Source organism: Cephus cinctus, unplaced genomic scaffold (assembly GCF_000341935.2).
Source record: "Cephus cinctus unplaced genomic scaffold, Ccin1 Ccin1_scaffold0462, whole genome shotgun sequence".
NCBI classification, from domain to species: domain Eukaryota; kingdom Metazoa; phylum Arthropoda; class Insecta; order Hymenoptera; family Cephidae; genus Cephus; species Cephus cinctus.
In genome coordinates, this window is record NW_014333138.1 from 509,724 (window position 1) to 521,296 (window position 11,573).

Below are 11,573 nucleotides of genomic sequence, written 5' to 3' on the forward strand. Positions count from 1 at the left end.
CTTTCACCCCCTCCACCCCCTTCTGAGTACCGAGTGCCGCGACTCTTATTTGCTTCTTTCGTTATTCGCTTATTTTCCCCGACCGCCGCCACCACTGCCGCCTTCTTCTTTTATTCCTTACCGTCCCTTTTTTTTTCTCTGCCGCCATCTTTCCCCTCCACTCTTTCTCTTCCTTGTCCCGCCGTCGCGCGTTTCACCCCCTGCGCCGCGGTTATTTTTATTACACGAGCCCGCCGGCCTACCGCCTGGTTGCCCCTGGTCAGTAATTTCAGAAAGGGGTGGCCGCTCGAGAATGCGCGGCCGCACTTCTTTTCCTCGTATTCTCTTTTGCCACTTTTGTCCCTGGCGACTTTTTCGCGTGCCATCGCCCCAAGATAGAGACCTTCGCGTACTTTGCGCGCACGGCTCAAGGGATTTTGCGGACGAGCTTGTTCCTCGTCTACTTCTTTATCCTCTGCTCTCTTTCTTTTTTTTCGCCTTCTTACTTCTTACCTTGTCTTTGTCTTCGTGGTGATTCTTTTCATCTCGCGGTGATCGGACTCGTGAACTTTATTAGAGGAAATCAGAAGACCGCCCTGCGGTTACTGCTGGACCAGCTTCGTTCTTAGAGAAATTTTTTATCTTTCGATTATCGTTATTCAGATAAGCTACGTCGATCCGTGATCTTCGTTAGTTTTTAATTGTGTTAAAATTAAATGGATTTTTCATAATTATAATAACGCACTATCAACACTATCATAGTATTGATATTATTTTGAATTTAAAGAAAAAATAGTAATTTTTTTCATTTTATTCAAAACACACTTTTCTAGTTACTGTATACGGATATATTATATTAATATGTTTTTCGCTTTCAAGTTGTTTTGATCTTCCTTAGGGATAGACTACTCGAGATAGCATGTCACTTTTCTTATCTTACTTTTAATAGTCGAACGTCTTCGGTTACTAATTTAAAGAAAAGTCCTTTTCCCAGAGGGTTTTTCATTTCTCTTTTTACTCCGTTCTTCGAGTCCTCTCTTTGTACCACTCCGAGAAACGTTTCTCCTGGTCCAACTTCCATTCTCTTTTCCTCCTTCAGCTCTTCCTCGATAGACTATCAAGAGTTCTCTTTTGGATAGGCGTACTAATCCGATTGGAAAGTTTAACCGGCAGTCAAAACGCGAACGGCATAGGGAAAGAAAGATAAAGGAAAGAACAGTCGAAGAAAACGGGGCTGCAGGTGGGTCCCAAATATAGAGGGGGTCTCATCTTTATTTATCTGACTTGCATATTGACGCGCATTGCTTATATATATATATATATATATATATATATATATATATATATATATATATATATATATATTATATGACATTACTTATCGCCGCGTCACAGATAAGACATGTGAAGCGGCCATTATGGATAAGGAACAGACTCCTTTCCAGTCTCCGCCCCATTTTTCTCGCAACATACTTTCGCCCCCTCCTCCACCTCCTCTTCTATACTGATTAAATCAAACTTCAACAACTTTTATGGAAAATTTCCATAAGCTCGATATTTTTTGAAAATTGTATTAATTCACAAAAAAATATAATTTGTAGGAAAAAAAGCTGAGTAAAAATGTCAGCTATTTTTTTACATCTAGAAAAAAAATAAGACGAATACAGTTTCTTACCTATATTTCTTAAGTGTCCGAATCGTTACATTAGCCTTATCAGCACTTTCAATTATACTTAAAAAATATATTCACGGCGTCTTGTGGGAACTGTGTATCTTAATTGAATATATATATATATATATATATAAAGATATACACATGTATATCTCAATCGAATAATTAAATAATTCTTCGCACTCCAGAGAATAAATACTCTAGCGAAAGAAAAGCAAGTGCTACTTCTAGGACTTCCTGAATCACGCGAACGCCGGGGCCACCCCGATGTCAAGTAAAGTGCGATAGCCAAGTAAATGACGATTGGTGGGTTCCCCAGGATCCAACCGGTCCGATTGGCTAGATCCAGAAGAACGATGTTATTTCAATCGATATCGCAAAGCGCTAGAATTTTTCTCTAGCGTTATCTCTCGGGTGCGCTAGAATTTTTTCATTTTCGCGCTGCGGCGCGCAAGAAATCGTCCCCTTTTAGTTAGCGACGCCACACGGCGCACGTCGCTGCGCTTGTGGGATCGTCGTGAGCCGCGAACGCTTATAAAACTGCGACCTTCGGATACGAAAGGAGACAAAGAAATTAAAAAAGACAATAAAAAGAAACCCGGAAATTAAAAGAATTAAACGCGAAAATATATTTCCTTGTATATGCGAGACGGATTGTAAAAAAGAAGGGAAAAAAAAGATCAAAAAAGAAATCAGATCGCGATCGCGTTCCTCTCCTGTATCGTAGTCGTTCTCGACGTACTCGCCGGCGATAACACCGTACCGAAAAATAGTGATGTGGGTGACGCGATACGCGATAACGCCTTTGAAGAAACCAAATGGCATCCCCGCAGACAGGGAGACGAGATATAAAACGGCCACTCGCGATTGATCGAACGAAGAAATATATCACGAGCAAAATAGATCCTTTGCCCGCTATGGTCGAAGACGGCTGAAAATGAGTTATCCATATATTGGCTGCGGGTGAAAAAAAAAGTCAGATTCATTAGACAAGAGAGTCTCGACTCGTGTGTTATTTTTGAAAGAGGACTTTGTTCACGAGTGCGTGGCCACGTTCTTATGCAACGATATACTCCTATTTTTGTTACGCAATCTCGAGCAAGCTCGACATTATTTATTGCGTGTAAAGTCATGCTGGATGCTGCCTGTATGGACCAAAATGAATTTTCTTATATTGAACACTTAGGGGATCCGAAGAATATCCGTTTCCATTGATGTTTTCTTTTTTTCTCTTCTTATCACTCGCTATCAGGCTAATCGTGTCCTGTCACATCTTCGGCTTTGATAACGCGACGTCCTATCAGTGTTTTTCAATATTTCTCCTATGAGATTTCTCAACGATAGCGTAATGATTGGATAGTGGATCTCACGTGAGAATGTACGGGACTACCGAGAGCCATGGGCATTGGAGTTCACCGCCACCATCGATGCCACCGGGGGTCCAGACACAGCATCACCAAAACCATCCCCGATCTCACCATCCTTCTCCCCATACTCATCCGAGCCATGCGTATGTACCCCCGGCGTATCAGCATCCTCATCATTTTCCGCCCCAGGTAATTATCGTCGATATTAGGGGCAGATGCTGTAACCTCATCTCCATAAAATCCCTTTTCCTACTTTTTTTACACCTTGTCGCTCCTCTGATATCAAAAACCAAAATTTGTTGAAAATACTGACAAACCCTTTGTAGAGCATAAAGCTTTTATAAATTTCAATAATTTCAATCGGTTCATTAATTCAATCAAGTTGTGCCTAATCAACGTTTAGAATTCAAATCGTACCTGTAGCATTAGCCCTATCACGTGAAATATTCACATACGCAATCAGATTCATACTGATTGTCATTAATTAGCTGGATAAAAATTGAATCATTCAATATACAACCATCTAATCCTATACGAATTTAATTTCAATACGAAACACCTGTGCCTACACTTTCGTAAACATCCCCCTTTCTTAGACCTGAAGTTGTCATTCATTCATTCAGTCGTATCTATACAGTGTATACCTACCAACTTCGGAACAGTCCATAACGACTATGCTTACTAAGCATGGACTCGCGAGTAGGTCGAATGATCAGATACGTAGGTGGAATAGACAGGAAGATAGGTGCATATAGGTAGGTTCGGTGGTAGGTGGATACGGACAATATACGTAGGTAATATCGGAGGTTAAGGAGGTACAGGAAGAGAAGGATGTAGTGAACATATGCGAAGTGCCCGGCATAGCCGATGTGCGTGGGTGGACGTAGCCGAGTATCTTAGTATGTTACGTTAAAGCGAAGCATTGAAGAAGGGCATATGGCCAGCAGGTGAAACCTTTGCTTTTGTATTCGAAATGTGTATAAAGTAGCAATGGCCATCCCGCGGGCTACTTAGAACGAGAGAATGAAAGGGAAGGGTGTACGTCGTGAAATGCTAACGATCCCTTCGGGTACGATTACGCGGCCGAGGATGGGGGACGCCACCCCGAAACCGCCTGCCGAGAAAACGAAACGAATGGAAAGGAAGTGAAAGGAAGCTAGAAGGGCCAAGAAAAGGGATCCGTAACTAAGGATATACAATATGTATATGTCTGATCGTAGTAGGGACTTTAAGTTTGGTACCTGTAGGTGTATGTATATATATATATATATATATATATATATATATTGGTGGATGGTTAGCCTGCCTGCAGCTTGGCAGTCTGCCTAAAGATGAAAGTGCAAAGACGATATTTCCATTTGAAAAATCCGAGGGCATTAAGACGACTTCAAGTAGGTAAAGCGAGAATGGGTTGTACATATATATATATATATATATATATATATATATATATATATATATATATACATACACCTACAGGTACCAAACTTAAAGTCCCTACTACGATCAGACATATACATATTGTATATCCTTAGTTACGGATCCCTTTTCTTGGCCCTTCTAGCTTCCTTTCACTTCCTTTCCATTCGTTTCGTTTTCTCGGCAGGCGGTTTCGGGGTGGCGTCCCCCATCCTCGGCCGCGTAATCGTACCCGAAGGGATCGTTAGCATTTCACGACGTACACCCTTCCCTTTCATTCTCTCGTTCTAAGTAGCCCGCGGGATGGCCATTGCTACTTTATACACATTTCGAATACAAAAGCAAAACTGCGTTGGTAGCTTATGGCAATAAGGGTAGAGGGTGAGCTTGCTGGATCCTTTTTAGGAAATACACTCCGCGGGGCAGTTTGATATATTTTTCCATTATTAAAGGACATTAAGCCGGGGACGAGCGCTCCTTGCGACTCTTTCCATTTTCCTCGTCCTTTTTTTTTTGGTCGCAATGATAAATCAGGAAAAAAAGATTTCCCGACGACCGCAATTTTACGTCTGCCCGGAGATAAAAATTTGATTAATGGATACCCGTGGAATTTAAGATGGCCCGATTTTAGCGTGGTAGCCACCTCCTGCGTACTTTCTTAAGCGGGACATCTGTCGCGCTGATTCCTACGGTGAGAAAGGGTTGAATTCAGTCTTGGGAACGGCGGAGGTGTAGTCTTGGAATCTAGAAAAATATCTTGCACGTTGCGAAGTGTGCAGTAGGCATTGGTCGTTTCTACTAGACGAGGTCAACTTGTTGACCTCGAGCTGTCCGAAGGAGCGTGAACGAGGAGTTAAAGATTAAAAAATCCGGATAATTCGAAGAAGTACTCCAGACGGTCGTTCGAGATAAAATCGTCCCGGGGTGCCATTAAAAATTCGCAACTTCAACTTTCACGCGTCAAAATCGTTTGTCACCACCCCCCGGGACTGGGCCTCCCGGGCTCTCCCGGTTAATCATCGTGAAAGTGCGACGGGACGCGGGGGGGATGGTCTGTGAGGGATGAAAAATTCTTATGGACAAATTGCGAAAATCTCCGAGTCCGATCGTTCTGCTTCTATCCGGTGGTTTGGGAGGGTTTGAAAAAGCGAGATTCGTCCCAGGACGAAGTCCTGGAGAAATGAGAGACGACGGAGGAGGAATACGAGGCTGAGAAGGTGAAAGGTAGAAATGATGGAAGAATACGTAAGAGGGTGGAAAAAAGAAGGGTTGCTGCGAGGAGAAGATGGGCGACGTCTCACGGGGATTAGGAGACAGGAATACCCAGTGTCGATCGCGATACCCTTTACGCTCTCTTGCTCCCTCTCACTCGCACCCCCATTCACTTCGTCTTTCTATCTTTCTCTCACCCGGCCGTCATACCTCCCCAGTCCTCCGGAAAAAAAAAGAAAAATGACAGGGTGATGCTCGCGAAAGGATTCGGGGTTTGAAAATTTCTGGTGAATCGCGAGAAACTTGAAGAACCAGTAAACGAAAGAGAATGAAAGAAAAAGCAAAAGAGCGAGAGCCATACCTATATCTATACCTCGCTGACAATTTCAATTCCCACTTTTCTTCGCTTTTCTGGTCCTGAGAGAAGGATCGAAAAACAAGGGAGAGAGTGAAAATGCGCGAGAGAGCGAGGTACGGGGATCGCCGAGGGGGCGCGAGAGAGCAAGAAAGAGAAAAAGGGGCAACCTAAGATTCTTAAAACTTCTCACGAGATTTTTCGATTTTAATTACAGTTTTAACATATTTTAATAAAATCCATCCACTCGAGAATCTAGCTTTCTCTCGGAACGTCGTCCTCCCCTTCCCTCTCCTCCATCTCTTCCCGTCCTTCCTCTCGCTTTTCTTTTAATTCGAAGCCCAGCCGGCGCTCCCAATCCAACCCTTTACTTTTCTCCTGGACGGTATATATCCCCCCCTCCCTCCCCCCCGCCTTAACGTTAACCCTTTCTGTTCGTTTCAGGATCGTTCACCTACCTCACACCCACACTCACGCCCACACCCTCCTGCCGGTACTCGTAACACCTGTTCAACCGAATTCTAACTTCTTTTTATTCAGGGGCCTTATACCAGGCCAACAGTCCCTTCCGATCCACTCTTACGTTAGTCCCACTCGCGCACTGGGACCGTAAGAGCGGCCCGTGGATAAATCTCATTTTAATATCTCTCTATCGTTGTATCCAGTGGATCTGACATACCGATTCGAAATAAGTCCCATTTTTCGCTCGTCAGTCCCAATTTCACTTCCGACGTCAAAATTCGGGTCAAGCTCTGATACAAATGAAAAAAAAGCAAAATAATCAATAGCCAAATAATAAAGTCATTTAATTCGAATCATTGGCCGATCTAATCCAAAGCAAATCCAAGCAAAAGGATGCACCGTTCAAACGGGCGTAGAAGTGATGGCCGACGGCAAAGTGCAATCTCCCATCCCCCGTTGCTCGGCGAAGAGTTCAGCGTACCAACTAACCCCGGCAGTTCTTCACGCAGATCTTCATGCACAAGAGCGCGATCCAGATGCACGCGAGGGAGCTGGGCGCCGGGGCGCTGACCGGACGTCCCGGTGGTGGAGTCGCCGGAGGATTGGCAGGCCTGGGGGTCGGCGTCGGGGTCGGCGTCGGTCCTGGCGGTATGATATCCGGGAACGAAATCAAGCCACACCAGTGCCAGCAATGCCTCAAGTCCTTCTCCAGCAATCATCAGCTGGTTCAGCATATCAGGGTCCATACCGGCGAGAAGCCTTACAAGTGCAGTTACTGCGACAGGAGGTTCAAGCAGCTCAGCCATGTTCAGCAACACACCAGGCTACATACGGGTGAGTTATAACATTAATTATTCATACTGTTCTTGTTAGCTCTTATTATTATTATTATTATTTCTCATGCACGCCATATGTGCCTCGGGATCCATAGTGATTTCAAAGTATACCGAAATTCCTTGATTATGTATGGGCCGTGGTACGAGATCTTTTTTCAATAAAAATATAAGGGATGCGCGGGAGGTATGGGGGTGAGGGAGGGATCGGTGTAAAAGTAAAGCGAAAGTAAGTGGCGGAGAAGTCCGAGAAAGGGAGGCAAAAACCACCCCGTTTAGACTACCCCGGATGGCCGTCAGCCGTCGGGCACGAAAGAATTTCATTAAGGGATGAAGGTAGTCACTCGGAAGGTATTAGCCTATCGGGGAACGGTCAGTATTCTCATTCTCTCTATCCCCTCCTCCCTTTCGGCAATGGGTAACATTGCTGAAATCATCCCTTAGAAAAATCGGGGCCGAGCCCGAATTAAAATTTACTTTGGGGGTATCCTTCGTCGAGTGGAATAAAAAAAGAAAACAAAGACCTAAGGCGATCGGAATGTCGGTTATTCGATCACCGAGATATCCGAAGTTTATGTAGTCGTGGACAGTCGTGCGTATAGAAAACTTCGAAGATTCTTTTTAGGGCGGGGGGGAGGATGGATAAGGAAAAAAATTTTTCATTAGCCCACTTTTTGACTTTATCTGCAAGAGGTCCTGTAGGGGGTTTGGCGTTTTGCCGATCGTACGACAGTTTCTTGACCGGGACTGTGCTGGCTTAGGTTTAAGTTAACCTTCCGTTTCGTGACTGCTTTTTCTTTTCTGAGCTTACGAATCGCGATAAAAGAAGGGTTCGCATTGATTTTAAGACCATCTACCCCATTCCTTCCCTCTTCCATTGCCGCGGTGTCTCTCTCACCCCACGAAACTCAAATAACTACTGCTCAACCACCCCTTACATTAATAACCACGAGACTACTATAGCCAGTTCCAATGTTCTTATTGTACACGCATATATGGACTTTATGTATACATACGTGTATATGTATATACGAATATCTTATAGGTACATTTTTATGTTAGTTATACGTATTATACTTTTTCTCTTGCACTTTGTTCGACGATACGACGTCAGATTTTAAATGCTTTTCTTCCATACTTTTTGGCAAGCGAATGGCTTTCTTATTCGCGCTGTCATTAATCGGCTCGTTGCATTGTTTCTTGTCGATGTAATGGTAAATGTTTATTCATATTACGCAAGGGAGAATCGAAAGTGCTCAGAGTGATTGGCAAGAGTAGAGTTACGGTGAAAATATATGTGCGATGTGGTCTATCGAGTACAGTTTATGCGATAATCAAAACGTTAGAAAAATCCACGAATTCGATGGGATATCGGAATGTCAAAATTTACGTGCGATTCGTGGGAATGCGCATTCGAGAGGTTTTAATAGTACTAATAGCATGGAGGGTAGTTTCTAGCTGAATTACATTGTCGTGTTTATTAAATCAGCGAATTTGCCGTCGACCGATCGATAATCATTGCGAATTAATCTGGTGACTGTTGCACGGTAGGATTTTTTTTTCTTTCCTTTGGCACATGTGAAACGTTACGCGCGAAACCAGACTGCTCTGCAGTAAATTCATTGATGATGTAATAAATGTATATAGTGCAGAGAGTAATGGCAATAGGAATAATAACAATGGTAACGACATATAACCGACAGAAAGGACGAGACTGAAATTCGTAGTAAAAGTTTGCAAATATTATTATATTCGTCCGAAAGTTTTAATCTTTCAACTCCATTGACGTTTCCCCATTGATCCGTATTTTTGTCTCGTATGTAATTGAACCAGGTGAAATTAGTAAAAGCACGCGAATATTGTAGTCGTCGAATGCACAATATCAATAGCCGGTCAATAGCTGAGATCTAGAGGAATTCGCTGGTACCGGGTTGTTGTGTCCCCACCATGCAGCCGGCTTCAAATCTGCCGGACCAATCGGAGCTCGTCTACCCCCACCAATCGGGTGACGCGGAAAAAGCCCGCCAATTTTTCGATTGTCCGATCGCTCAATAATGCGCCCGACGAAGTTACGCACGGCGCCACGAGCGAGTGCGGCCGATTGGCGATGCCGGCCATGGGCCACCCACGAGAAGATTAGAGCGCTCGAAACCGCGTCGCAAAATTCAATTTCCACCTAAAATCTAATACAGGGCAGACATCGCGTGTTCGAGTGGAAAATCGAGAATTGCCGTTGCTCGCTGAGGGGAACGAGATGGCGTTAGAGAACGCGATAAATATTTCCTGTATCAAAAAGCAAAGCCGATGGGGACAAGGTAAAAATATATGTATAACGAAAAAATCGTGGCAGACAATAACTTTTCTCACGCCTACCCCATTTTTTCGGCAACGACGAAACCCGCGACGACAACCCCTTTCGCGGTAGCCGCTTTAAAAAAGCATCACGTTCCCGCTGCGAAATTGACCGGACAATTTTAAAGCCTAGTTAATACTGAGAAAAATTGCCGTTTCGTCGGTGCATGAATAAAAATTAAGTACCTACCCTGCCGTAGTAAGGGTGGTTGCAGGGCCGGATAGGGGGGGTTCTGTTTGAGTATCACGTTAGGGGCTTGCACTGTGTATAACGTAAAGGGTGGTCGTAGACGTCTTTCGCGACTATCCGTATTTATGAGTCGCCGCGAGAGAAACGAGCGACTTTCGGTTTCCCTGGACGAACACCATAACGTTAACCTATGTGCGAGTGTAACCAGCACGTGGTTTCATCTTGCTTCCACTCGTTGGTTCTCTATGCCTTTTCTCTCTCTCTCTCTCTCTTTACTTCCTCTAATTTACTTTTTATTCTTCCTTTTCGTATTTCAATCGTCGCTACGAGCAAACCGGCGGCCTCGCGGGTTTCGCTACCCCGCTCGACCCTCCGTCTCTTTTAATTCGCTAATTTCACCCGGTTAAGAATACGCGCAAGAGAACGCCGGGGCTGCTTGGCCGAGAAAAATCAAAGCAAAATGCTAACGACTACCGCCTTTGGACCGTGTTTCGCCTTTTTGGCGTCTTTATCGCAAATGGCGCGGAATTAAAGATTAAACAAAGTGGAAACCGTCGTCGTCGTCGTTCTCGTCGACTTTCCGCGAGGACATCGCACACCGTCTCGTTTTCCCGGACGAAGAAGTAAAGAAAAAAGACGTCGCGCTAAAGCGCAGTGACGGATTCAAGATATTTCTGGATTTCAATTATTCAGTCTACCTGTATCCCTTCGCTTTTTTAAAACTCCAGTCAACCCCTCTTCCTGCCGTCCCTCGCTGTCTCCAACGAGTTCCCAAAGTCACTGAAACTCGTCACGAGCAAACTTGACCCAGATATAAATGCCAAACGTTCGAAATCAAATTTGAAAATCGTCCGATATTCACCCGCCGAACAACCGAAAATCACACGGCTCCCGTCAGAACAAAACCGCCTAAGCTTATTAGGCTATCGTTAAATTTAGAACATTCGCGGAACATGCATCGGAAACATGACGAGAGTGCACACACATGTGTATATACAACACACGCTCGATAGACTCTTTCAATCTGTTTATATACTATACTCACTCATATCCAACAGCCCATATTCATATAATACTACATAAGACATACAGTGCTATACCTATATACTTCAATGCTCCACAGGCTATACAGTATTTACCGTGTGTATACCTACCTATACACATACGTGTACGACCGTGTACCAAACATCGACGTCCCCAACTTTTCGAAACTAACAAGTTTTCTCTAGTTACCCACACGCATCTGCCACGCACACGAATGGTTGTGTCAGAAAGGGTTCGCCATTACCGAGTCCAGGGTGAGTCTATCGTTTTGCATAGTCAACGAGAAAAGGGGATACGTGATGTTTGAAAGACAGTGGCACGCGTGCTGCGAAAGTCGCCATCTAGGCGTAAGGAGATTGGCTCCCTGTTATAAGTACCCTATAGCAAGTAACTACCCAATATCGGTGGGCAGCGACGGAATCAGGGTGCTTGTAACGTTGGCGATATCGGAGGGTAAGGGGGGACCGAGTATGAGAGGAAGAGGAGAAAAAAAACTGATTAACCAAAAACGCCGTATGGCCGGCAGGAATTAACCTAGTCATGCCGCATATGCGCGAGGGCCTATCGAAAAAAGAAAACCGGCCCTATTCTAATTTCCTAACCCTTCCGCGGCTCGCTTCTTTTTTTCTTCTCTCTTCTTTCCGAGAGGGTTAATTTGAATAGAGAGCCACCCTGGTGCCGGGGGGGG

At 44.3% G+C, this 11,573-nt stretch overlaps 1 protein-coding gene across 22 annotated transcripts in view; it reads left to right on the forward strand.

Annotated features, from left to right (window-relative positions):
- LOC107268009 (zinc finger protein 853) overlaps positions 1–11,573 on the forward strand; it is a 58,804-nt gene that overhangs the window by 15,622 nt on the left and 31,609 nt on the right. For 18 of the 22 annotated variants that reach the window (XM_025085270.1, XM_015740320.2, XM_025085271.1 and 15 more), the window contains one exon: positions 6,964–7,300. In XM_025085270.1, coding sequence (XP_024941038.1) covers positions 6,964–7,300 — 337 coding nt within the window. The remainder of the gene's footprint in view (positions 1–6,963; positions 7,301–11,573) is intronic. The other 4 variants (XM_025085273.1, XM_015740329.2, XM_025085281.1 and 1 more) reach the window with 1 other exon arrangement.